General features: G+C 37.7%; 1 protein-coding gene across 2 annotated transcripts; it reads left to right on the plus strand.

Annotated features, from left to right (window-relative positions):
- On the plus strand, window positions 1-24,615 carry LOC146615666 (interleukin-1 receptor-like 1). Of its 2 annotated transcripts, none has more exons than XM_085374758.1 (13): window positions 1-86; window positions 756-987; window positions 12,134-12,200; window positions 12,595-12,844; window positions 12,997-13,186; window positions 15,673-15,823; window positions 16,073-16,141; window positions 17,904-18,030; window positions 18,329-18,477; window positions 18,587-18,724; window positions 19,966-20,127; window positions 20,342-20,487; window positions 23,248-24,615. In XM_085374758.1, exons 3-13 carry the CDS (start codon window positions 12,137-12,139, stop codon window positions 23,494-23,496), a joined length of 1,695 nt encoding a protein of 564 aa, XP_085230884.1. In that variant the 5' UTR covers window positions 1-86; window positions 756-987; window positions 12,134-12,136; the 3' UTR covers window positions 23,497-24,615. The 2 variants fall into 2 exon arrangements, with proteins under 2 accessions (XP_085230884.1, XP_085230885.1); XM_085374759.1 differs by lacking the exon at window positions 23,248-24,615 and adding an exon at window positions 20,790-20,904.
- Window positions 24,616-27,261: the final 2,646 nt, after the last annotated feature.

Raw genomic sequence — 27,261 nt, forward strand, 5'->3', positions numbered from 1 at the left:
TTTCCAGTCATGGAAAAATGTGATTATAATTCCCAGAGTGGGATAAGCCGAGCATTCCTTGGTGTTTGAGCGGGTCTCACTTTAAGGTGCGTGTATGGGCTTGTGATCCTGTTGTAAAATTAATTCTGTCATGCTGGATCACAGTGTAAAAAGTGTCTCTGATGTGATAATGAACTTCACATGTAATTTTTCACCTACAAGAAATAGTAGAAACTGTATATTAGAGAACACCAAGCTCACATTTCAGTGCCACTTTATCTGCTATACCTGAACTAATAATAAAACTATTGCAAGCAGGCATTACAAGACAATCCACCAAATGGGGGCTCAAGCATGTGACCCTAACATTACTAAGTCAGAATCGAACTTACCGATCTTGCCCGTTTTAATATGAAATGTCACAGGCTCAGATTACCTTAATTATAAAGTCATAAGGAGGATCATCAGGCACGTCTGTTCAGATCTGTATAAACAAGCTCTCACAATACAGATATATTACACAGGTACACTGCTGAAAATGTACATAAATGATATGAACATCTGTCATCCATCCATTCTCTTCTGCTTATCTTTAGCTTAAAGATTTGTAGCAAATTTTCTTATGGCTGAAACACATTTAAATAACATAAACAAGAAAATGTGCCTAAACATGGATGTTCATTTCTAATTTTGATCTACCGAGTGGCTTTTAGTGATATAGATTTCTATGTTACATCTACACCCCGTCAGCATTAACATGTGGTTGTTTTGTTCAGGTGAATGTGTAGCTTTTCAAGTCTGCCTGTTGAAGTAACAGTCGCACTGCTGTTGTTGTGACTGTTATGTAAGCATGGACCCCGGGCGGGTCCAACATGAGAGACGGGAAACAGGCTGGTGACGAAGCATGTGTGCATGAGAGAGAGAGAGAGAGTGAGAGAGAGAGAAACAACCATACCGGCAGCTTCGAGCTGATTACACTCCAACGGCCAGCACACACACTTTTGTGAGGTAAGCAAACACTTTCATTACTACTAACAATTTTAACTTCCTTGCTTTAGGATATGCTAAGGTTCTAAATAGGTATACTCCAAGTTAAGTGACAGAAAGAAGAACTAGGGTGAGAAGATAACTTATAAACTTTATAAAGGCTTTACAGATCTGTTTACAGATCTTCTCAGATCTCTTCCATAGTTATTTCCACAGCATCTGGAAAACAGAACAGTTAAAGCTAGCAATTCTTTAAACTCATAGTGGATCGAATCAGTATTCAATTTGAATTATTCAAGAATTATTATAAGACTTATTCAGGATTTTAACACTTTGATTTGATATGAGCTCAAGCTGCAAAATTAGAAACTTCCTGTTTAGAAGATATGATTCAAAGTGAAACTCGACTGAGCGGTTACAAATATTGGTGAACATTTGTAGCAATTCTATGTGAACAGGCTCTCTACTGAAGATGAATGTGGTGTGTCTCTGTTGCTCTCAGACATGTTTAAAAACATGTCAGAGATGCTACAACTATACTCTTGACAGACAGATTGTTATACTGTTGGCACTGTAACACCATGTGACTTGTGTTCACTTTGTCCTTTTGCTGTTTTTTTAGCTGTTATTTCTTATTTAGCCACTGAGTCTGTCAAGGACATTGTGAGAAGTGTTGCACTGTGCAAAAAGTCCTTAAATGACAAGATGATTAAGTTTGATAACCAGGAATTATTTGATAACAATCTTCACAGGTAATCAGTGTCATATTCAATTTCATCTGAAACTTCTTCTGACAAGTTCCTGTGTTATCGGTCCACTGAAAGGCTTCTAAGTTGATAGCTTTCTCCAGCAACCAGCTGGCTCAAAACCAAAGGAAACATGCAAGCCTGAGAAAAACAAAACGCACAGCATTCTGTTCTTTTGAACAACCAGTGATGAGAGAGCAGCATTTTAACTGATTTCATAACTCAGTGATTCCTGAGATTAGGGACAAAACAGGTTTTAATTTTCTAAAATATATTTTTTGATTTTTTAAAAACATATTTACATATAATTGTTACACAAGGTTTTGGCTGTCTCACCATGTTTTGGTACAATCTCCCAGGTGTAACATTTTTTAATAATTTATGTTTTTGCTGGAGAAGTGCAAGGTTTTTGTCAACACCGTCAGACACAAAGAAATGCAAAAATATATATTTTAAATTAAGTTGTTTCAGCCACTTTGACTATTAGCAGCTTCTCAATTCTATTGTTTATGCACATATGTTTTCAAAGTAATTATACCAGGTTTAAAAGTAAGATTGTTTTGGCTTTTTATTATTAGAGTTACAGTCATACATATTTTCAGAAGCTTGTATTTAATCTCTATAAGAAACAATCATATTAAGCAGAATGCAAATTACACATTGAGAAAATTACGTATTTTTATAGGAAGATCATGAGGGAGGAAAATATATGGTTTTCCAAAAGAGAAAAATAAACAAAAACTCCATATTATGGAGTTGACAAGGTGCTGACGGTGGTGACACAAATCTGACGGTGTTGACACACTAGTAGAAAACAATATATTTCTTTCAAAATGACCATTAAACCTTAGCAACCTTTGTAATATCACAAGACACATCATAACAATTCTGTTTTTGCACATGTCAAGTTCTACATCTTAATAGTTCACCAGCAAGTAGCTGCCTACTACTCCTTGATTCCTAAAGTTCTGTGGTTGTGTGTTTAGACCCTGCTGGACTTTCTCTCCTTTTGTCTCTGTGCTTGTTTCCAAAACCTTCTCTTCTGACTTTTTTCTCTTTCTTTCAGATCACTGATGTTCTTTATTTTTCTCTTTTTCACTCTATTTCTCCATCTTTCCCTTTCCTTTATGAGAAACTCTTTCTTCAACTCAGGCTGGCTGTTAACTTTTTCTCTCCTTTTTTTTTTATCATCCCTGTTCCTTCTCTTTCATTCCTCTACTGACAGCTTCCCCTGTGCTATTGTAGCCTGAAATGTACCATTTTGTAATTACTATAATTTTTCTGAACCTTATGCTTTTTTACAGATTAAGGATGAATATTCACAACACAATTATGCATTAAGCAATAGAGATGCTATCCGGTCTTTAAGTCTGATGTCATTAGCCGTTTCCAGGTCCAAACTCCGCTGCAGATCCCAAAGTCAAAGGAACTCTGCGGCATCACTGAGAGTTACAATCTGTCTAAATTCTTTCATCTTTAATAAAATGATCAGTGTGGCTGCTCTACCAGGTGTAACATCCAGGCATCCATGAAAACAGAATATATGAAATTTAACAGAGTTAAAGTTAGATTGCTTGTTTCCACCTGAACATGATAAACCAGCTCTGCTACCACTTCCAACATAAATAGAGACAGAAAATTGAACAGCAGTGACTATTGTCAGGTTACTGAAGTTGGGCTAGCTGGTATATAGTGATGTGCTACATGATCGCTAGTGACACAGCTATGTTAGCATAATATAAATACAGTGAAGCTGGAGGATGAATGCTAACTTTTTACCACTTGATAAAAGTTAACGTGAGGGTTCCCGATGGTTAGGCTGACGTGATCACTGACTGTTTTTAGGCAACACGTTCTCACTCCCAAAGCGTAACATTTTACGCTAGGTGACAAATCGTCAGCATATTACGCCTCGGGAGTGAGAACGGGCTCTTTTAGGGGCTTGTTCTGATGTAATAGAACAAGATAAAAAGCATTAAAACATTTTAACAGCACAACAGGCTTAATAAACACAGAGTAGTTTGGGCCCGGAAGCAGGATTCATACATCATCACTTAAAGACCAACTCTCGAGGCACAGCTAGCTCAGTAGACGCCACATGATTTGTAGCTGCCCACTGCATCACTGAGTGAATGGGTTAAATGCAGAGGACTAAGCATTTTCCTACAGGATTAATAATATAAACATAAACAATGAGATTCAAGATAAGACAAATTTGATAATATTTGACACATCTGTGAAGCAGAAATATCAGTAAAATACACAGGACGTAATATATCTGAAATATTAGTAAAAAAATAACTTAATATAAATGGTGAATAGCACACGTTTGTGGCATTTGTCAACACCATTAGGAAAAGGGTCAACACCGTCAGACAAAAATCCTGATGGTGTTGACAAAATACCCGACTTTGTCTCATAACACATGTTTATCTGACAGAAGCCATCTTGTTTTTCATCAGTTGCTTATGGCTTTTACAATCTACCTAAATTAAGCTCTTTTTACAAAAAAAATAATTAAATCTTGCATTACATCGACTTTGGTGGTGACACACTATGGTTGTGACAAAGAGTTTTATCAGAAAGGTATGCAATAAATGACATTAAAATTAAAAAAAAATTATCACAGCAGTGACCTCATGGCATGTGTATCAAACAGGAAGTGATAAAGGGGTCCTCAGAGTGTAAGCTACCCACAATAATTCCTGATTTTTGATGTACTTTTAAAAAAATCTGATGGTGTTGACAAAAACTCTGGACACGATTTTAATCACTTAAAAAATATGTAAAAATAAATTTTCAATTGCATATTTTGATATTAGGTATTGAATTAAATACTTAGTGACGAGAGCCATGATGTTTAATTTTACATTACTTTTAATTTTTTTTTCTGTATTTTAATATTATCACACCTGCTTCTGGACAATGGATTTTTAAGGTACTGGTAATGTATTGTACCATTTAAAATAAATAAATATGTATAAAAAATGCAAAATCATATAAAAAATTGCCTTGGTTTGTGTAAGGAAGAGGACTCCCTTACTGCATTTATTTATATTATATTATCTGTATAGCACTTTAGAGCACACCTTTCACTTTATTAAAAGCACCTTATCAAGCACTTTATTTAGCATTGCACTTTAAGCATGGATTTGCACAAAAGAAGTTTAAATATTTATTGACTATTTATTGGGAATTTTAAAATCAGTTGGTAGCCTTATTTCAGATCCTGCACAGCTGCTCATCATCAAGGAATGTGGTAGATAAATATAAGAATAAATAAATACATTTTCACATTTACATATTAATAAATATTTCACACTTTAATGTTACACCAAACCCAATATTATAAAAACCCAGAAACCCAAGCACAAAAAGATTCACCACACTCTCTTTACCAATGGTCTCTCCTGGAACCTTTAAATGGTGTCTGGACCCCCGGGGATAGTGATGGGCAGATGAAACTTCATGAAGCACTGAAGCTTTTCATCCAATTGGTTCACCCCAGCGCAAAGCTTCTTGAAGCTTCATTTGCTCTAGTAGGACATCTACTGGACGTAAAAATATTAGTTGGCAAGAATTTGAAATGTGGCCTTTTGCACACAGCCTGTAAATGTCAACAACAAAAGGAATGTGTAAAACATGTATATTGTAGTGATGGCAGTATACAGTGTATATTTATACTGGCAGTATGGAAAATGATTATTTGGAAATGCTTAAAATGGAAATTATCATTTACTGTGAGGTGAGGTGTGGTTGGGGTGTGGACAGTAGTTGTGCTTTTGTAACGTTGAGGTATGGACAGCTACACACTGAGCCTCAGTCCTGCCTGTTCACATTTTATTCTGTAAAAACTAAATTTTCACTGCTTTTATGGCCTTTTTAGTGGGGAGAACATAGCTAGGATTTAATGGTTTAACAAATCTTTTGAATCCTTTGTCCTCCACAATGCTAAATGGCTGGGAGTCCTCAATCACCATGGTAACCAGGTCTTCATCTATTTGAGATTGTTCTCCTGAGGAAAGACAATAAAGACAAAGCACAGATATAAATATCACACACGTAACTTATTACAGCTGTATAATATTGTTATATCATGTAGTAACATTACTGCATGCTGTATTATCATGGCATTTGATGGCTCACCTGGTCTTGCTCCACAATCGGTGTCCCCCTTATTCTCATGCAAAGCTCTGTAGTGCCTAAGCATGGATGAGGTGTTGTTGTTATATCCCAGCTGCCTGGCACATAGCAAACACTTCACCTTGTACAAAAGTAAAGCCGCTTAACATAAATTGTATTGCACCATCAGTATTATGAAAATACATCTTCTGTAGAAATTTACATACCTTGTTGGGAGGAATAAGATCAAAATGTTCCCACACAGGGGAGGACATCCTCCTCTTCTTAGCTGGCTCCATTCTCTCCTGACTTTCTCTCCTCACTCTCATAAACCTCCAAACTCTCACTAACCGCAACTCTCCATCAAACACCCACATTTTTGAATGAAGTCTGAGGGGTTTATATCGCTGTCATAGCTCGCGGCAAAGTTCGAAACACTTCATGAACCAGTCACGTGGTACAGCCGGGAAGTGAGGCTTCGGCGTCATCATTTTCAGCTCCTCCCATAAATGAAGCAAGCCTCGATACGCGCATCGCGGAAACGCCCCCTCCATTACTCGATACAGAACGTCACATCACTAGTTTCCAGCCGCTAAGGGCCGCCCTGTTACAGTTTGTAACGTCGGGTTGCGTTTAGTGGTTGAGAGGAGGCGGCAAAACACTTAGCAGGGTAGCCAAAAGAATACACACTCACACTGGCGTTGGGGATTCCACAGTGTGTTCTTTAGTATACCTTCTCTTCATCAACCATATAAGCCCGGTTGAACGGCTGCAGCTTAACAAACATAGCGCACAGTGTTCGTACAACCCATAACGTTGCAAACAAAGGTGTCTGGAGAGTTTTTTTTTTTTTTTTTTTATTAGTAATATAAACATACAAACAAAATGCACCATATATTACAGATTCAGAGAATAAACATTTCTTACATATTAGCAACTTTCATATATAGTGAAAATAAAATATAAAGATGGGGTCACATAAATTAACAGATTATTAACTCACTAAATCAAAATCTTCTACAAGGGAAACAAAAAAAGCAGCCTTTTTCTTTTTAACTAAAGTCAAAGATTTAACCAACAGGTTTAGGTCGTTTTTCCAGTGAGCCAGTGTTGGTTTAATCTTAAAAAAGCGACATTTATGTATAAAATACTTACACAAGATTAATAACACATTAACACCATAATTAGCTTTCTTTTCTTTCAAAAACACTCCAAACATTATCATATTTAAGGTAAATGGGGTAATTTGAATCCCACTGGAATAAAGCCAGGTATGAAAATCCAACCAAAATATTTGTATAAAATTGCACAAAAAGAATAGATGGTCCAAATCCTCCTCTTCTGTTTCACAAAATACACAATTACCCGTTTCTATTTTGAATCTATCACTAAGGAGTCTATTTGTCGGGTAAATTTTATTCAAGATTTTAAATTGGACTTCTTTCCCTTTAGGAGGGATAGGGAAGGTGATATAATCAGTTCTTATTTTTTCAATTTCTTCCCTTTGGAAATCTTTTAATATGTAATTACGTCTAAGTAAATTTGGAGAATAAAGACTCCTTAATGAAGATCTAAGAAACTTATTGTTGCATTTAACATCACAAAATCGAATACCATCTATATATAATTGCCTTAACTTGGGGGAGATGTCAGAATATATTATATCATTTACAACTATGTTTTTAAGTGACAATGGAATGGATTTTATAACCCGATTAAATTTACTTTTAGAACATTGGATATTAAACTTTTGGCAAAAATCTTGATGTCCTAGAACATGTCCTTCCTCATCTACAAAATGGGCAATTGCCCAAACACCTTTTGATAACCAATCTTGAATAAAAATAGATTTTCTGTTCATCAGTATATATCTATTGTTCCAAATTGGGCTATTATGTGGAGTGAAATTATGTTTAAATAACATTTTCCAATAAAGAAGGACCTGTTTATGGAATTCAGAGAGTTTAGCAGGTAGCTTAGTAATTTCAAAGTCACACTTTAGGAGAAAGTCGATACCCCCTAGTGTGTTAAAGACCTTACTTGGTATAAAAAACCAAATGGAGTGTGGATTATTTAGGAAGGATTTTAACCATTTAAGTTTCAAAACACCATTCATTATGTCAAAATCAATTGCGTTTCCACCGCCTTCAATGTATGGTTTAACCAAATCATCTTTAGATATATAATGGCACTTATTCCTCCAAATAAAATTAAAATTCAAGCTATTAATTGTTTTAATAACTTTATTCGATATTGATAGAGAGTAAGCTGGATATATAAATCTAGATAAACTATCCATTTTGGTTAATAATATTCTTCCAAAAATTGTGATGTCTCTTTGTAACCACTTATTTAGGATTGTCTTACATTTGTCAACATTATCTAAAATATTTACTTTTTCTAAGACTTTGTGATCTTTTGAAATTGTGATGCCCAAATATTTTACCTCCCTCTTCACCTTTATATCGTACAGTAATTGTGAATTACACTCCTTTAATGCCAATAATTCACATTTATTTAAATTTAACTTTAAGCCTGAAGCTTTTGAGAATGTAGTGATTATTTGTTTTACCAGGGGAATCTGATGTTCATTTTTTAAGAAAAGAGTAGTGTCATCCGCAAGTTGACTAATTATTAAAGAATTGTCCATAATCTCAATTCCGGCAACGCTGCTGTTTTTAATTAGAATTGCGAGCATCTCCACAACCATTATGAACAACAACGGAGAGCTTCCACACCCTTGCCTAATTCCTCTTTTGACGCCAAATCTTTTACCAGTGCCATAGCCTAATGACACAGAGCTATTTATATCATTATATCTATTATCTTCCTAAATTTATCCCCAAATCCAAATCGAGTTAGTGTTTCTAAAATAAAAGGATGTTCTACTGAATCGAAAGCTTTATAAAAGTCCAAGAAAAGAATAAAACTGTCATCACTAATCAGATCATTGTAGTCCAGTAAGTCTAAAACCAATCTGATATTATTATGAATGTTCCTGTCTTTCAAAAACCCTGATTGTGTCTCACTAATTATACTTGAAACCCCTTGTTTGAGCCTTGTTGCAACTGAGCTAGAGAAAATTTTATAATCTGTATTTAATAAAGTTATGGGCCTTAAGTTATCCAATTGTCGTTTATCTTTGTTTGGTTTAGGAATTAATGTAATTAATCCTTGTTTCATGCTAGACATCAATTCTCCCTTTTCAATACTGGCCAGTATAGCTTTGAATAAAATTTCCCGTAAGTCTTCCCAAAAAAATTGGAAGAAATTAACTGTCAGCCCATCTGGACCAGGGGATTTATTAAGTGCCATTTTCTTAACAGATGCATCTAATTCTTCAATTCTGAAGTCAGATTCACATAATTCCTTAAATGATTCATCAATTTTAGGGATCAGATTATCTATTTGATCAAAAAAGACATCACAATCTGCTTGGGAGAACTGTGAGGAGTATAAATTGGAATAGAATGTATAAGTTTCATTCTCCAAAATTTTAGGGTCGTCACATTCAATGCCATCAATTAACAGAGAAGATATAAAATTTCTTTTCTGTCTGCTCTTTTCTAAATTAAAAAAATATGAAGAATTTCTTTCCCCCTCCTCAATCCACTTGGCCCGTGAACGCACAAAAGCTCCTTCTGCTTTATTTAGGTAGAGCTGATCTAATTTAGTTTGCAACTCCATAAGTTTACTCCTTTCTTGGGTATTTAGATCATCTTTACTACAGCAATAAGTAATTTCTTGGAATAATTTACATTCATATTCTCTTTGCTTTTGACTTATGTTTTTACTGAATTGAATACTAAATTCTCTAATTTTGAATTTAATGAATTCCCATTTATTGATATATCCTACAATTAGATGATCAGCCATAATATCTTTTATAATTTTTTTGACTATGTTGCAGTAGTCTTCATTTTGTAAAAGTTTGGCATTGAACTTCCAATAAGTTCTTTTATTTGATTGTCTAATTTCCGATTCTAAGCACAGTTCAATAAAGCAATGATCAGATAGAGGTGCATTTGACATTGCAACTTTTACAGTGTGGCTAAGAATGATGTCACTTCCTAGCCAATAGTCTATTCTAGATTTACAAGCTCCATTTGGTTTAAACCAGGAAAAGCTCTTAATTTCTGGATTTCTTACTCTCCAAATATCTGTCAAGTTGTTATTAATCAAAAATTCTATAATTAGGTTATTTTTTTGTGGTCTACCTGTCCTTGAGGGCCATCTATCAGTCCATTCATCAGGAGTCATATTCCAATCACCACCCATTAAAATGTATTCTGTAGGGTATCGACCTTTAAGTTCAAAAATATTTGAAGTTATATCTTCTAACATAATTTTATTCTGACTTTCATTGTTATATCCATAAACGTTGACTAAAATGAAAAACAAACTTTCAACTCTCATTACAGCAATCAACCAATGACCATTCAAGTCAGTTCGTTGTATTACAAGATCCCCGGGAAAGTTATTGAATAAAATTGCTACACCCCCCGACCTCATTGAGCCATGGCTAAACAGGATTTTGCTACCCCATTGGTTTGACCAAAAAGATACATCACTATCAGATGAATGAGTCTCTTGTAGAAAAATACAGTTTGATTTTTTACCTTTGCAGTACAAAAATAAGGCTTTTCTTTTAACAGATTCTCTTAAACCCCTAACATTTAAAGAACCAAAACAAATGTTAACATTCAACATGAACTATAGACAGAATATCACTCACCACGTGAGAAAAAGAAGAAAAAAAAAGTACTAAATGCTGAGCTCCTCAGACCGCGAACAAGTTTCCACTATTTCAGTTTTTGTCATTTTTAGTTCTCCTGTCTTTCCTCAACTTTGCGTCCATCAATGAAGGCATGTGGACCACGAAAGTAGGCCCGTTTACCCGCACGTCTTGCTTCCTCCACCAGAGGCCATAGGCGCTGTCGATCTTGTATGTCCTCCTGCGGCAACATCTCCGCGAAGCTGATGCCTTCTTGCTTGCAGGTTGAAGAGTCTTTGGTGCGCCTCCACAATTCTTCTTTAATTCGCCTCTGTGTGAATAGAATAATGATGTTTCTGTTTCTGCCATCAACTCGTTTCCCTAAGCGGTGGACAATATCAACGGCCTCTTCTAAGTTCAAGTCAGGGGCAATCTTCTGAAGCGTTTGCAAAACCTTCACTCTAATGTTTTCATCTTTGTCTTCCTTCACCCCTTTCAGTTTTAGGCACCACCTCATTCGGTAGCGCTCTTGTTCTCTCACTCTTCTTTTCAAGTCTTCATTTTCTTTAAGCAGCTGTTCATTCGCATTTGCCAGTTTAACAACTTTCAATTTGCAATCAACTATCTCTGCAGCATTAAACTCTACAGCCTTAGCCAAGCTGGCAACCATAGCTGCACTTTGTTTGTTTTGTTCCTTGATATCCTCCAGTTGTGCTTCAAATTTTTTGTCAAGTCCCATAATGGCTTCAAAAATAGTTTTATTGGAGATATCATCTTCCTTCTCTGAAGATTTTGTTCTTTTCTCCTCTGGCGGTTGTTTTGAAGGAGTTGGCGGCGCCGAGTCTGTTCCCCGTTCTCGCTTGTTTAGGCCCACGTTGGCAGCTTCAGTGCTAGCATAGCCATGGTCACTGACTTTAGCATGCGACGACGTCTTAACAATGGGGTTTGACGGCACAAATTGCAGCTTTGCATTCTTAATAACCTTTTGGGCATCCATAGTTATAGTTCGAGTGGAAAGAGAATAAAGTTACTTAGTAAATTTTGCGGTCTTTCGGAGCTCCTGAAAAAACACGACTGTTCAAGCCGCCATCTTGGTGCCTCCTCCAGGTGTCTGGAGAGGTAAGACATAAAATCCGTCCCTCCTCATCTACTAGCGTGCAAGCACATGTCCACACCATCACAGAGAGAGAGAGCAGAGCAGTGGCACAAACCGATGACACCATCAACCCTCGACTTGGGTGTCTTAAAGGGACACCACACCATAGTGGCTGTTGTCTTTTAGGCAGTTGGGTTAACACTTGTATGCATATTTTTAACAACAAAATTGGGTTTTATCTGCCGGACATGTTTTGTCCCTTATCTCAAGAATCACTGAACTGTCACATTATTTGTGGAACAGACAGGGAGAAGCACTTTAAGCTGTTGAGGCCATGGTAAAAGCTTATGTGCAGGACTGACAGTGTATGAGTAAAGCAAGTCAAGTTAGTGTAATTAAATATGAAATATATCACATGATTCAGAACAGTGTGGTTTGGCTTTGAATGTCCTATGTCTCTCTCTCTCTCTCTCTCTCTCTCTCTCTCAGCTAATGGATGCTTTCCAGCTTCTCTTTCTTGTTGCAGTGGTGACATCCATATCAGAATGGAAATCAGGTGGTGTATACAGTACACGATTCATCTGCATGTGCTAAACCGCACATCTTACACCTTACAATGAAACCTGGTGAAGCAGCACACCCAGTATTAATCAGGCTCAAAAGGCCGCTGATGTGAAATGCATATCATGACAATTTTGAGCAAGTTGTAGAAAAAGTTATATCAAAGGTTATCATTGATGGGTCAGCAAAACATCAAAGCCAAAATGTAGAAGGTAAAAATGTATGGCAAGACAGAAAGGCCATAAAAATCATTGAAAAACATTAAGGCAAAAAAGAAAAGGAACATTTCATAAACATTTTCATTTCATCGTACAGCATTGTAGCATCTGCAACACACCTTTCACATTTGCATTTGCACTTATCATCACCTCTATCTGCTTCTCCCTCAGTTTCAGATTCTGGCAAATCACAATGTGAGATCATGAATGAGGAGAGCATTACAGTGCTTGAAGGGGAGTCTCTTTTTTATGTACCTTTTATTTTAGAACCAAACTTCAACAATAAAAATTTTACATGGTACAAATATAGCACCCAAATTCAGAATATTTCCTCTGATAAGAAAGCCAGGGTGCATTACCAAGGCGAAGCACTGTTTCTCTTAAACCTCAACATTTCTGATTCTGGAGATTACGCTGCTTGGTAAGAATCATCTCTACGAAATATGTTACAAAATTTCTATCTAGCATCTAACATTAGTGATGGTCTGGGTTTTCTTGAACTCTAAAACAATTTTCTTCTTTTTTTGTCTCTTTTTTTGTTAATGTGCTTCCCACTCATTGATTCACTTTTAGGGAAATCAAGTCTTCAGGACAATGTTTTAACCACCCTGTGAAAATTGAAGTGTTCAATGCAAGTTACAGAGGAAGCAAGATGTTAAACTACGGAGAAATCAAAAACTCTGACCAGAGCAAAAAGGTCCCATGTCCAGAACGAGTCCAAAGCACATGTAGTGCATTCAAAGGAAACATCACCTGGTACAAGGTAGGCCAAAAAGCCCAGGTCAGCTTCCTGTTTGTTTGGCAAACTTGCAAACCTGCACCATTGCCTTAAATGCATCCAGGAAAGTCTACAGGTCATCCACCTCTGCCACTACACATATAAGGGCTAAGTGACATCATGGAGCCCTGCTTTCAAAAACGGACATAGATGTGTGGCTGTGAAGCTGGATTTAAGAAATACAGTTTTAAAAATCATGTTCAGTGTGATGATTCATGTCATCTTATGTCAGTATAGAAGTTGATACTTTAGTTTATGTTAGCTAACTAGGGACAGAATCAAAACTCAGAGGAAAATAACTGCACTTGAACCAGTGTTGGTCAAGTTACTTGAAAAAAGTAATCAGTAACTAATTACTGATTACTTCCCCAAAAAAGTAATCCCGTTACTTTACTGATTACTTATTTTCAAAAGTAATTAATTACTTAGTTACTTAGTTACTTTTTAAAAACACGATTTACAACCTGAATAGGTGATAAAGCGATAGATCTTTCAGCCCAATTCTACTTTTTCTGCATAATCCATCATACAAAATGTAATCAAATGGAAAAGTCTCTTTTTAAAACTTGTTTTATTAGTTTTAAGCTTTTAACTTTATGCATCAAGCAAAAATTAAATTATATGCACCATTCTCTGACTTGAAGAAATTAGTTTAACATTTAAACCTATATTCTGCACATTCCAGCACATAAAATATTTTTTGTTTTTACACTCAGTCTTTCAAATAGATGCAAGTAAAACACAGCAGAAAATAAATAAAATCAAAGACTAGCGGTCCTGTTGCTCTATTTTCACCTGTATAGCAGGAGTGCCGCAGCGGTCAGTTGAAGAATCCGCAAGTTTCTCTGTGAATTTCCCATTACGTCGTTGCTCACTCGGAGCTTGTTTAGGGGGGAGGGGGGTTTACGGTGGCCCCTAGAGACAAAGCACGTTACAAACTCCAAAACACTTGCAAACTCCAAAACACGTACAAACTCCCTATAAAGGTGTGTGTTTGCCAGTTGTTTGTTACGCTGAATGATTTGGTGCTTGGCCATTTTGAATACACGTTTTTTTGGGGGGGATTTTTCTGACTCTTCGGTAATCGTTTTTGGATCAAGGCCATTGGATTAATTGATGGTATGACCCTGCCTGGTTTATGACTCTGGATACTTTGCTAAAAAGGTGCAAGAGCTAGTTGCCAACCAGCGACAGTTGGAAAACATCGTGGAACGGATCACTGCAGTTGTGAGGTCTCAGAATCAAAAGACTGACAACACCACGGAACAGAAGTTTGATACCATCATGGGGAGGCTCGCAGCTCTTCAACGGGAGATCGAGAGACCAGCCTCGGAGTGCTAGAATTCGAGCTGCTCACAAAGGAGAAATCAACAATATTCAACATTTGGACACCACGGCCCCAGCTGCAGGCCCAAGGCTGGAGCCCACCAAAACAACTCCCTGATAACGACTGTGTGATGACTATTCTTCCCGCCCCATGAAGGACACCTGGATTGGCTGGAGGACTGTTTACTTAGCCTGATAGGCCGAAGGACACTGTCTCAGCTAAACTATGGACACGCACACACACACACTTACACTGATAAGCACTCACTCATCCCCCTCCCTTTCCAACGCCTTCGATGCTTGTGCCCTACCGGGGATGATAGCAGTCAACTGGACCAGCACAGATGCTGCAGGACCGGATGCGCTGTCTACGCCGGCTCTCTCTTACCCTTTACCCGCCCCTGTTGCTTGTCTCGTGTTTCTATGGTGTATTGATAGTCATGTGCTTTTGTGCTGAGGTGTTTTTTCTTTTATCAAACTGTTCTCCCACTAGGAGCTCAGTCTGAGTGGAGTTTTTTTTTCTCCTCCTCTTACCTCATGTAGTGTATTTTCGTTGTTTTTTTTCCTATCAGCCTACCTTCTGACATGTCTGCCCAATGTGATGTTTGTGTAAAGTTGGTCAGAAGGTTCCTTTGTGAGTGCGCATGCGCCATTAGCGTGCTGCCTGCTGTAACCCCTAATTTCCCTCGGGATGAATAAAGTATTCTGATTCTGATTCTGATTCTGAAACTGCAAAGCTGAGAGGTGCCAGAACTGACTGCTGATGGTAATAAGTACCAGTACTAACCAGTGAAACCAGTGGGGCAAAAGATGATTCCACTGGCCCTGGAAGTTGATGACATTAAAATGTTGCTTGACTTCTGAACAAAGGAATTTTATTTAACTTTTTAAACATTGTCCATGTTAATACCAGTGTACATTTTTATGTAAGATAAAAGTGTTGGTTTCATTGCTATAGCAAGAACCTGATTGCAAGTTAATAAAAAGGGAGCTACTTTAAAAACCTCTAAACTTTTACAATACAACAATTACAAACTAAGCCACAATGATGTAATTGACAGGGCCATTGTGATGATTTACAAAACAGACCATGTTCATTGAAGTAAAATGTGTTGCTTTCCCTATTTGTGCCCTTCTTGGTGCAGGACTATACTCTTATTGAAGATCAGCATGAAGTCGAATTGAGAGTGCATAATGCTACCAAAGACCACGAGGGCCTCTACACCTGTATTTGTACCTGGGCATACAATAATAAGGTGTACAGTACGTCAGGTTCGAGGGAACTTATACTTCTAGGTGAAACTGCATTCTTTGGTGTTTAGTTCTGGATACCAACACAACACATTGCGACACCAACATAAACTTGACTTTATAAGTGAAATTGTAATGGCGTGTTGATTTAACATGTTTAATAATGAGCCAGAGCTAAAGATTTGTATGTATGTCACAGGTTTTCCTGATTTTTCAAAACAATACCCATATTATAGCATACCAAATGTCCTATTAGAGGATGAAAAATGTCTCACTCTTTTTGGTTGCTCGCAGAAAAAGCTGTGCACTACCTAGAAATTTTGACCCCAGCTGATGAGTCGCAGGAGCAGTTTGCTGATGAAGGTAATAAAATCTCATCTTCATGTCAACATGTTGCTGTCATAACAATTCAATTCAATTCAATTCAATTTTATTTATATAGCGCCAAATCACAACATAAGTCGCCTCAAGGCGCTTCATAGATACAGAGAAAAAAACCCAACAATCATATGACCCCCTATGAGCAAGCACTTTGGCGACAGTGGGAAGGGAAAACTCCCTTTTAACAGGAAGAAACCTCCGGCAGAACCAGGCTCAGGGAGGGGCGGGGCCATCTGCTGCGACCGGTTGGGGTGAGAGAAGGAAGACAGGATAAAAGACATGCTGTGGAAGAGAGACAGAGGTTAATAACAGATATGATTCAATGCAGAGAGGTCTGTTAATACATAGTGAGTGAGAAAGGTGACTGGAAAGGAAAAACTCAATGCATCATGGGAATCCCCCGGCAGCCTACGTCTATTGCAGCATAACTAAGGGAGGATTCAGGGTCACCTGGTCCAGCCCTAACTATATGCTTTAGCAAAAAGGAAAGTTTGAAGCCTAATCTTAAAAGTAGAGATAGTGTCTGTCTCCTGAATCCAAACTGGAAGCTGGTTCCACAGAAGAGGAGCCTGAAAATTGAAGGCTCTGCCTCCCATTCTACTTTTAAATACTCTAAGAACAACAAGTAGGCCTGCAGAGCGAGAGCGAAGTGCTCTAATAGGGTGATATGGTACTACAAGGTCATTAAGATAAGATGGGGCCTGATTATTTAAGACCTTGTATGTGAGGAGCAGGATTTTGAATTCAATTCTGGATTTAACAGGAAGCCAATGAAGGGAAGCCAAAACAGGAGAAATATGCTCTCTCTTTCTAGTCCCTGTCAGCACTCTTGCTGCAGCATTTTGGATTAGCTGAAGGCTTTTCAGGGAGTTTTTTGGACATCCTGATAATAATGAATTACAGTCGTCCAGCCTGGAAGTAATAAATGCATGAACTAGTTTTTCAGCGTCACTCTGAGACAGGATATTTCTAATTTTAGAGATGATGCACAAATGGAAGAACGCAGTCTTACATATTTGTTTAATATGTGCATTGAAGGACATGTCCTGGTCAAAAATGACTCCAAGGTTCCTCACAGCGTTACTGGAGGCCAAGGTAATGCCATCCAGAGTAAGAATCTGGTTAGATACCATATTTCTAGGCTTTTCAGGGCCGAGTACAATAACCTCAGTTTTATCTGAATTAAGAAGCAGAAAGTTAGCGGCCTTCCAGGTCTTTATGTCTTTAAGACATTCCTACAGTTTAACTAATTGGTGTGTGTTATCTGACTTATTTAAAATGACGGAGGTGGATGACCTGTAGACTTTCCTGGATGCATTTAAGGCAATGGTGCAGGCTTGCAAGTTTGCCACCTTCCGTTTAAGGGAGTGTTGCTGCAATCAGGGCTTACAGGCATCCTAGTGCCAGTGGAAACTAAATACAGGAATAAACATAGAATTAGGGCTGTGTTGCACCCCCTGATGTTTGTTACCGATTGGCTGGGGTTTGACAAACTGGTGGAGGTGTTAAACGAGTGGCCATCGGGAAAGATTTTCAAGGCATCCTATTACTACTCCATAGCTGGTCACATGGAATATATAAAAACTCTGGAAAGAATAATGCCCCAGTTTTACTGACTGTGCATTCAGGGGAATGTGCGCCTTTGTCGTGCATCTTACCCTGTATTCCAGTGGATTAACCCGTCCTCTTTCTTTCTTCATCCTTCCTTCTTTCCCTCCTTCTTCCCTTCCTTCTTTCCTTCCAGGCTCGGAGATTAAGCTGAATTGCTCAGTTTTGTGTGGGACTAATGTGAAACATGACTGTAATGCCAGCTGGTACATCAATGGAATTCCTTTCAAAAACAGGGATGGTTATAGTCAAACTACCAAAATGTAAGCCTCTTTTATACTTTACACAATGTACACTTAATGTTTTGCTAATCCTTTGAGTGGATTTCAACATGTAGTTTAAGGTGCTTCTAAGGTGTTTTACAGAATAAGTTAACATGACCTCTTTAAGTGCTATTGTTTAAGAGTCACACTTAAGAGAACCTCAAAGATCTGTTGAAAATATGTTAAATAGTAACTGTTATGTATTTCCTCTCATTTGTCTGCAGTGAACCTTTCTGCTGAACTTTGTCTTTGACCCTTTGTCTTCTTTAACAAAACAAACTCTTATCTTCTTTGTTAGAGCAACTGAGGAACCTTCAAAGAATACCATTGTCACTGCAATCCTCACCATTAAAAAAGTGTCTGCTAAGGATTTTCAACAGAAGTTTAAGTGTTTTGGCGAGGGCTATTACGTAACAAAGAATGCCACTTTAACTCTTAAGCGGAAAGGTCAGTCACAGGGCCATTGATTGTTTTTTAGCCTTGCTAACAAAAATGTCTGTTGACTTTTAGCGAAGCATGGAAATGTTATTTTACACTATAATTTTGTGTTTCCTAGAATCCATAATTCCACTTGCCATTGGAGGAGTATGCATGTTATTCGTTGGTGTTTTTGTCGCTGTTTTGGTCAAATACTTTGCCATTGACTTAGCCCTGTTCTTCAGACCCTACTTCCCACTAAGCAGTAGCAATAAAGGTAAGAGAGTAAATATTTTTCTTGGGGGCTTTATTATCTTAGTTTTGTACCAACAGTAAAGGAATGAAGTACAATGCTAATTAGTCAGTTTCAGAGGATAGACCGAGCCAGTTTAGCTGCTACTCCTGCTCCCTGGCTTCAGTGCTATACTTTAAGGAAAAATGCACCAGTTTAACACATCCAAGACTTAAGAGAGGAAGATGTTGTGGTTATAGACCCTGAAATATTATGTCAAAACAAAAGTTACTTCCTAAAATATTCATCAGCTTGTTTGCTACAAAATAGTGGTATCCAGTGGTTTTCAATATGACAAATTAGAAATATAAGAAAAATGCAAGAGTAACCAAATTGAATAACAAATAAGTAAACCTGAAGTGTTTTGGTTCCTTCTGAAGGTTCAAACAACATATAAAAAATGCTGGTTCACTTTGGCTATGGTGAACAAGTAAGCCAAATGCCTTTTGGAGAAAGCTTTTGAGATGGCATGACATAGACTCTATTAATCCCACACTGTGGCAATTCACATATTACAGCAACACAGGGGTCCATAAAGTGCAGTTGGAGCGATAATATATACCCAGTTTTCAGCAGCCATTTATCATGTGTGCATATTCCACAGTCTCAAAACTGGTTTTGGAAAGGTTAAACCAGGCGAATATTAAGTTTCTACATTGGCCTTCCCAAAGCCTGACCTCAACCATATTGAAAATTTGTGAGTGACGCCCAAAAGCGAGATGATATCACAAATTTAAACCTACCAGTTCTGCCAAGTAGGGTGGTCAAACATCCGTCCAGAATTGAGTCAGAAACTTTTGGGGGGCTGCTAAAAGCATCTGGTCAAGGGGCATCTTACCAAATATTAGTGGTAGTATTATTATCATATATTTGAGCCTGTATGCATAATCTTGACTCTGCATTTGTGGGATGAATTGAAACCTGTCCTCCCAATTGTTGTTGGGTTTTTTTTTGTATGTTTCAACTCATTAAAGATGTATGCTGTACAATTGTTCCACCCTGGAAAAAGAAAGGTTCAAAGAAGTTAAAAATTACACATTCATGTCAATGATGAGTGTTTGTAACTTCTGACCACAACTGTTCAAACACAAATGACTTATTGTGGTGACAGGGTCACTTTACATCACAATGAGCCGATAAGGAAGAAACATTAATAAAAAAACTGAGAAAACCTTGTCAAAGAAAGTACACATAAATTTCCACTGATTTGTTTGTTTGTTTCCCAGACACAAGTTTATATGACGCCTATGTGGTCTACCAGACACCAATGGACAAGATCACTGAGGACACACTCTCTCAGTTTATCACACAGACTTTGCCCTCTGTCCTCGAAGATAAGTGCGGATATCGGCTCTTTATCCACGGGAGGGATGACATACCAGGGGAAGGTCAGTGTTTTATGTGCTTTAATTGTAATTTTGGACATCAACAACCAATATATTTTGTATTTGTGATTCAGGTATTTTATTGTCTGCAGTGTTCTTTGTAGCCCAGCTTAAGTGTTAAAGGGATACCAGTGTTGTGCTGCCTAATTTAAAGAGCCATCATGTACCTGGTTTTTTTTGTTGTTGTTGTTTTTTTCTTTTTGTTGTACCACAACAGATCGTCTGGAGTTGGTGGAGAAATGCATGAATCAGAGCAGGAGGCTCATGGTCATTCTCACACCAGATCTGGGATCAGGCTCCATGACGACAGAGCGATGGCCTGCCTCACCCCAAACCTCAGTGATGGGAGGGTTTGACTGGCAGGTGAGAACTGAGACAGGGACTGCCTGGGAGTATGCTCATTGGCCTAATGACCTGTGATTGACAAATCATTATTCAAGGACTTGTAAAGCACCCAAAGTGCTCATCCAAAGGCTTTAAAATTGGACTTCACAAACCAGTGAGTGGGGTCGAGGTAGCTATGTTCATCTTTTATGCTGTCACAATCCACACATCAGAATTCTCTGGCTCACAGAAACCTGGCAGGTTTGCATACTAAGAGACTCACATAAATACGCTTATCCAGCGTTTCCCACTTTCTCTGTCTGTCTTTCTCTGCTTTGCAGGCAACGTGAGCAGGGGCCTTTGTAGCATCTTTTTTAAATGGGGGTGGGAGTTGTGGAACCAAGAACAAGGCACACAAGGAGGTCCACAAGAAATTGTAGGGCCTTGCAATATAAAGTGCGTTGAGGCAAGTGTTGTTGTGATTTAACGCTATATAAATAAAATGCAATTTAATTTCACTGAAACTGGAATATTTAGTTAGAGATCAATTCAGTGCAGAATAATTTGCTGTAGAAAGCATTAGACATGGAGTGAGGACCCTGCCAACTGCTTGGCTTTCCTCCTCCTGGCTTTGTAGGAGGCGAACAGGGCAGGAGGCAGGTCCTGAGAGGAAGTACACTTGTTGCCACTGGATAATGGTTTAAGAGGCTTGGTGCTAACATCCTCTCTATTTTCTCCACAGTAGGCAAATTTGTTTTGCTTAATTATCTTTCTTTAAAATATGACTGATTTAGCCACTTCACACTTCTTTTCAATTTCATTTAATTACATACATTTTTGTTCCTTTTATATTTGTCTGTTTGAAATTTTGAGCTGGCTAATGACAAAAGTTTTCAGAATCCTGTGCAGCCCTGTGTCCCATTTCAGATTTATTACATGAAAAGTTGTGTTGCACAAGTATAATTTTGTGTTGGATAACTGTTTTGCAGTGTGGAAAAAAGTATTGAAAAGTTATACTTCTACTTAATTAGCTTAATGGTGCACAGGGTGTATAATCAATATAACTGCACAATATATTTTAAATACTTATAGTATATACCTATTGTGTGGAATTACACTTCAGATTCTTTTATCATTTTAAAAAATACCTACAAGTGGAATCCAAACTGTAATATTTGCATCCAAAATATAGTGGAGTAGAAGCAGAATATGGTACAGCACTTAAATAAAGTGCAAGTAAAGTAGTCAAGTAAATATAAGTTATATTCCTGTACTCTAATTTATTGGTATTGCATGATGTAAGATACTGGTACTCTAGTACAATACCGTCGGTGGGAAAAGTACAATACTTTTACAGCAAATCTAAGGAAACAAGTGCACATAGGGGGAAAAAAATCCTTGTGGAGAAATGTAGCATAACCTCCACACACTGTTACCATTACATTTTTATTCAATTACAACTTTTTGGTCCTTGCAAACTTTGTCAGATACAGAGATAAAGTGTCCATGCAAACATTTGCATCTATGCATGCATTCAGTAAGGTTCGGCCAATTAAGGATGCCTGGCTATTAGACATGTCACACAGACTGAAATATTGGAAATAAATAAACATAATGGTAAATGGGACAATGTGTGGCTGTTATACTATATTTCTCCACAAAGACACTATTTGAAGAAACAGACATTTGACATTTGGGGACCACGGCCATGTGCTACAAGTTCAATACATCCACTCCATATGGCTTTATACACGATGACCATCAACTTTATTTTGGTGTAAGTAAGCAAACAAGCAGTAATAGCAGTTACACATAGTTGAATAGTTGGTGCACAATTGAATATTTTGAATTTCATTTTGAATTTTTCCTTTCAGTTCCATTAATTTATGGTTAGTTTTTACTAATTTAATTGTTGGTTTGAACCTTTTTATTAACATAATGTGGGTGACATGTTAAGAAGTTTAGAAAAGGCATTGCAGTTATCAGGCGTCACTTACCTTGACACTAGCAAAGGTAAGTGACATATCATATCTTAATTTATTCATGTAAATAGGGAGGCTTCTTCACACACTAAGGTTAATTATGGAGTTACACAGGGTTCTGTACTAGGACCATTTCTATTTACATTATACATGCTTCCCTTAGGCAGCATTATTAGAAAGCATAGCATACGTTTTCCTTATTATGCAGACGATACCCAGCTTTATGTATCCATGAAGCTCGATCACATACACAAATTAGTTAACCTGCAGGTTTAATTGAGATTATTTTACTGAGCCATAAAAATATAAGAAAAACAATTTTGTCCATATAACTACCCCTTTTTCACTCTCTGTGTGTTCATACACTGCTCTGCATTTAATCATCAGTTCTTATTAATCTGGCTCTTGTCACACCGTGTTTTTTCTCCTATCTCCCCTAACCCCCAAATGGCTGCGCTTCCTTAATCCTGGTTCTGCTAGCAGTTTCTTCCTGCTAAAAAGAAGTTTTTCCTTCCCACTATCACAAAATCCTTGCTCATAGGAAATTTTCTGATTGTTGTGGTTTTCTCTCTATTGTCATAGGATCTTTACCTTAGAATATAAAGCGCCTTGAGGCATCTGTTGCTGTGTTAATAAGGAATAGATTGATTGTTGTGAAAACAAATGATTCTACTTATATGTGTATTATGGCATCATATTTTATACTTAAGTTTATTCTATATTTTCAATGTGTAGCACTACTAGATAGCATTTATGTAAATAAAAATACTAAGTGTACAGTGAAAGGGTGACTAAAGTGTTGTTGATGATTTACCAGGTGGGGCTCCACCATGCATTGGTCCAGAGGGAACTGAGTGTGATTTTGATCCAGCTAGGAGACACGGGGCAACAGCAATACACACACCTCCCCCCGGGCTTGCAGCACCTGATTCGTAAGAGTGCCCCTTTGAAGTGGCCAGAGGGCTCTGGAGGCGCTGCAGCATGGAACTCTCGCTTCTGGAAGAGAGTGAGATACCTGATGCCTGCCACACCTGTCAAAAAATGTGCACAGTCTACTATTATCTAATACATCTTTCAACACGTTTTGTTTAATGTTTTGTACATATATTGGGAAATGTAAGAAAAGGATGATCAGGATTTATCTTTTATAAATCCCAAGAAGCCATTTGTCATGGTCCGGAGTCTGTGAATCCGTGTTTATGTTTTGGTTTATTATTATTCTGTGGTTTTGTTTATTCTGGGTTTCTTGTACTCTCCCTTTTCACGTTTCATGTTCCTATGTTCTGTGTCCCTCAGTCTGTGTTAAGTTTGTGTGTTGTGTCATTACGTGTATGTGTTTCCTGTTTTATTGTGAAGGTCTGCGTCTTATGTGAGTGTTTTCAGTTTGCCTCCCTGGTCTCGTCACGTTAATCACTCCCAGCTGTGTCCCCCACCTGTGTGTAATGTCCCTGTGTTTCTCTGAGTGTATTTTAGTCGTGTCTTCTGTCGTAGTAGTTGCTGGTTCGTCTGTGTTGTTCCCCTCCACTTTCCTGTGCATTTTCCCCGCATCTCTGTTTCACGTCTCAAGGTTTCAGGTTTGTTTTTGCTTAGCTTTTCCCAGTTTAGTTTACTCTTAGGTTTTGGTTTTCGTCCACCTCGCCCCTGTTTGTTTCACCTTTTTGTTAATAAAGCTCACTCACAACTTAAGCAGTCTGCATCTTGGGTCCGTTAATAATTCACACACGGCTTGCCCCGGCATTACTCGAAGCTTTTCAACGCAGTCCTCTCTGGTGACATCTGGTGGCCAAAAATATGAAGAGCTTTACCCTGTGTTCACTTTTAAGAACACTGGGTAAAGAGATGGGGGGAGGGGACAATAGAATCATAAAAGGTGACTGCTGCATGCAAACCACAGAAGTCACGTAAGTCACATTGTGACTACGTTGCTGTTGCTAAATGTTTAATATTAGTGAACTTTTTCAAAACCACATATAATTTCATTAATAATGTTTATGTCAGGCTGGTGTTCATCGGCGTAACTTTGTGCTGAACATCGGGGGGTCAAGATCTCTGTCTAAATAAATAAATCTGGGTGAATTCCCAGATGATTAAACATGCAACTATTTTGTTGGTAAAACCTGAAGTGAGTAAAGAAAATTAACAAGATAATGCACGATAATAAATAATCTTATTAGGGGGGATTATATTGGTTGGGTCTGATTATTGGGGGGGGTCATAACGCCCCTAACCCCCCTAGAAATTACGCCTCTGCTGGTGTTGCATATTCTTAGTTTGTTGGTCTTTTCTTTCTTCCAAGGTTTTATTTTCTGCTTCTATTCCATTGTCTGCTCTTCTCCTCTAGTTGAAGCTTCTGTTCTTCAGTTTGTTTAATTTTGTTCTGTAAATGTTTCAAATGTTTCTCTGGTCGAACATTTGAAGTCTGAGAAAACAACTGCTGCGAACAAACCGACTAAAAATTGCTGCTTGATCTAAGATTCTAAAGGCGTCACTCACTAAGCCAATGCGATTGTCGATTGACATTTTTGAATGGGGATATTTGTTTTAGCCGGTTTTCAAATTTAAGGTAATATTTTAGTGTTTCTTAGTTTTAGATTAGTTGGTTAGTCTAGTTTTTTGCTTAATTTAATGAATAAAAATAACTGCAAGCAAACTAGTGACAAAGATGATGATGAATAATGAAGGGAACATGAATGTCTGCACCCGATGTAACTTGCAGATTCATTGAATGGTGTTAAAAATCAGGATTTAAAACCAAAACTGACCTGGGAAGAAAGAGAAATATATTTTTGTTTTATTTTTGTTTATTTTTTTTAAAAATTTGTCTTCTTCTTCCTTCTGGGATTTGGATACAACGAGTAAAGTATGAATATTATGCACAAAAATACACTATTACCCATTTCTTGTTTTTAAATCAAATTCAAATCAAATTCAAATTTTATTTGTCACGTACACAGTCATACACAGTATGATATGCAGTGAAATGCTTACACAACTGCTCATGACCTAAAGAAAAAAGAAAAGGCTATGAATAAGATAGGAAATAAATATGAAAATTAAAAAGGGTAAATTTAACTAGGAAGGAATAAAATAAAATATAAAAATTAAAGTTAAAAATGAAATAACTGTACAACACAAATTAGAATGAAGGGTAAATTTAAATGGGAAAGAATAAGATAAAATATATAAATTAAAGTTGAAAATAAAATAACTGTACAACAAAATACACAATACACAGTATAGAAATATATAAGAATGTATGAAGAAATATAAATATATATATACACACAATAACAGCAGCTGTACAAGTATTAAATGGAAATGAAGAAATATAATGTCCAGTGTTGTGCAATCCACATTTGTAAGTGTCTTGTGCAGTGCAAATATGCTTAAAGTGATATAATTAAGATGAATTATTCTTGAATGAAGACACTGATCTGACACATGTTAAATTTAACAAATTATGTTTATTGTCCCCCCCATCTCCCTACCCTGTGTTCACTTTTTAAAACACAGGGTAGAGAGATGATGGAGGAAATGAAAGGGGGGGGGAGAAGAGGGTAAAGGAAAGGTAGAAGGCAGAAAAAGAAGGGATAGAAAGAAGGAAAAAGAAAGGGTAGAGAAAACCCCAACGATCCCCTCTGAGCAAGCACTAGGCGACAGTGGGGAGGAAAAACTGCCTTTAAACAGGCAGAAACCTCCGGCAGAACCAGGCTCAGGAGGGGCAGTCAACTGCCGGGACTGGTTGGGGGGTGAAGGTGAAAAAAGAAAAGGGATGAAGAAGGGAGGGGAGAAAGTAATTGATGGAGAGGTGTTTGGAGAGAAGGGGACAGAGGGCAGAGGAGAGCTGAAAATTTAGATGGAATACAGGAATTGTGTGAATTGTGTATTGATCTTGAAAGACTGGATCGTTTCTTTCTTTCAAGATTAAAAAAAGTTGGTGACTAAGTATTTGGTCTGAATGGCTTGGCGATGGCTCTGCCCAGTGCGCAAAAGAACCTGACAATGGCAGAACGCTTCGCTTTTGGTTTTCCCAGACGATCTTTTAAACTAGCCAAAATGCATTTTGCAGTTTCACTTTCTTGTAATTCCATTGAAACTATAACACGTTCTATAAAGCCCATGGTGTTGTAGAGGTCTTTCAGAAGTTTTTTGTCAATAGTTTTAAAAGTTTTGGGTGTAATATAAATCTCTTCATCCTCCAGTTCTGCCCATACATAGTCCAAGAGCCAAGTGACGATGTGACTTGGGTCTTGATATGTGCACGGCAGGTTTGCCTTTTTAAAGGTTGTAGAGATTAATCAATCAATCAATCAATCAATCAATCTTTATTTATAAAGCACTTTTCATACAAAAAAAATGTAGCACAAAGTGCTTTACATAGTTAAAAGCAGCCCACCCCACCCTCCAACTCACTCCCCACAATCTCATTAACATAAATGATGTGAATACACACATATCCCCCCCCCCCCCCCCCCCCCCCCCCACACACACACACACATACACACACGCGCACACTTAAAGAGTAAAAATTGGGCTGGGCTCGCATGAGCCAAGTGAGGAAACACTATAACAGGGAGCCGTCTGCACCGGGAGCCGGTCACAGACCGCAGCCTCCAGGCTGGGCACACAGCAGGAGGGAGGCCAAGGAGCCCCCCAGCCAGGCTGAGAGGACCCCCAGAGACCCAGCAGCCACAGTCGATCACAGCCCCGGTGCAGAGAGCGCCCTCTGAGGAAACACTGGAGATATGACACAATAGGATATATACAGGGTAAAATGATAAAATAAATAAGAACAGGATACAATATAAATATAAATATAAATAGAGTAAGA

This window comes from Diplotaxodon limnothrissa, linkage group LG16 (assembly GCF_057381915.1).
Source record: "Diplotaxodon limnothrissa isolate DT_005_m linkage group LG16, D_limnothrissa_male_GT1.1, whole genome shotgun sequence".
NCBI classification, from domain to species: Eukaryota; Metazoa; Chordata; class Actinopteri; order Cichliformes; family Cichlidae; genus Diplotaxodon; species Diplotaxodon limnothrissa.

Coding starts and splice junctions, on each gene's coding strand:
- LOC146615666 (XM_085374758.1), top strand. CDS start 12,137: ATGGATGCTTTCCAGCTTCTCTTTCTTGTTGCAGTGGTGACATCCATA. Junction 13,187..15,672: donor GAAACATCACCTGGTACAAG/GTAGGCCAAAAA, acceptor TTCTTGGTGCAG/GACTATACTCTTATTGAAGA. Junction 18,725..19,965: donor ACTAAGCAGTAGCAATAAAG/GTAAGAGAGTAA, acceptor TTTGTTTCCCAG/ACACAAGTTTATATGACGCC.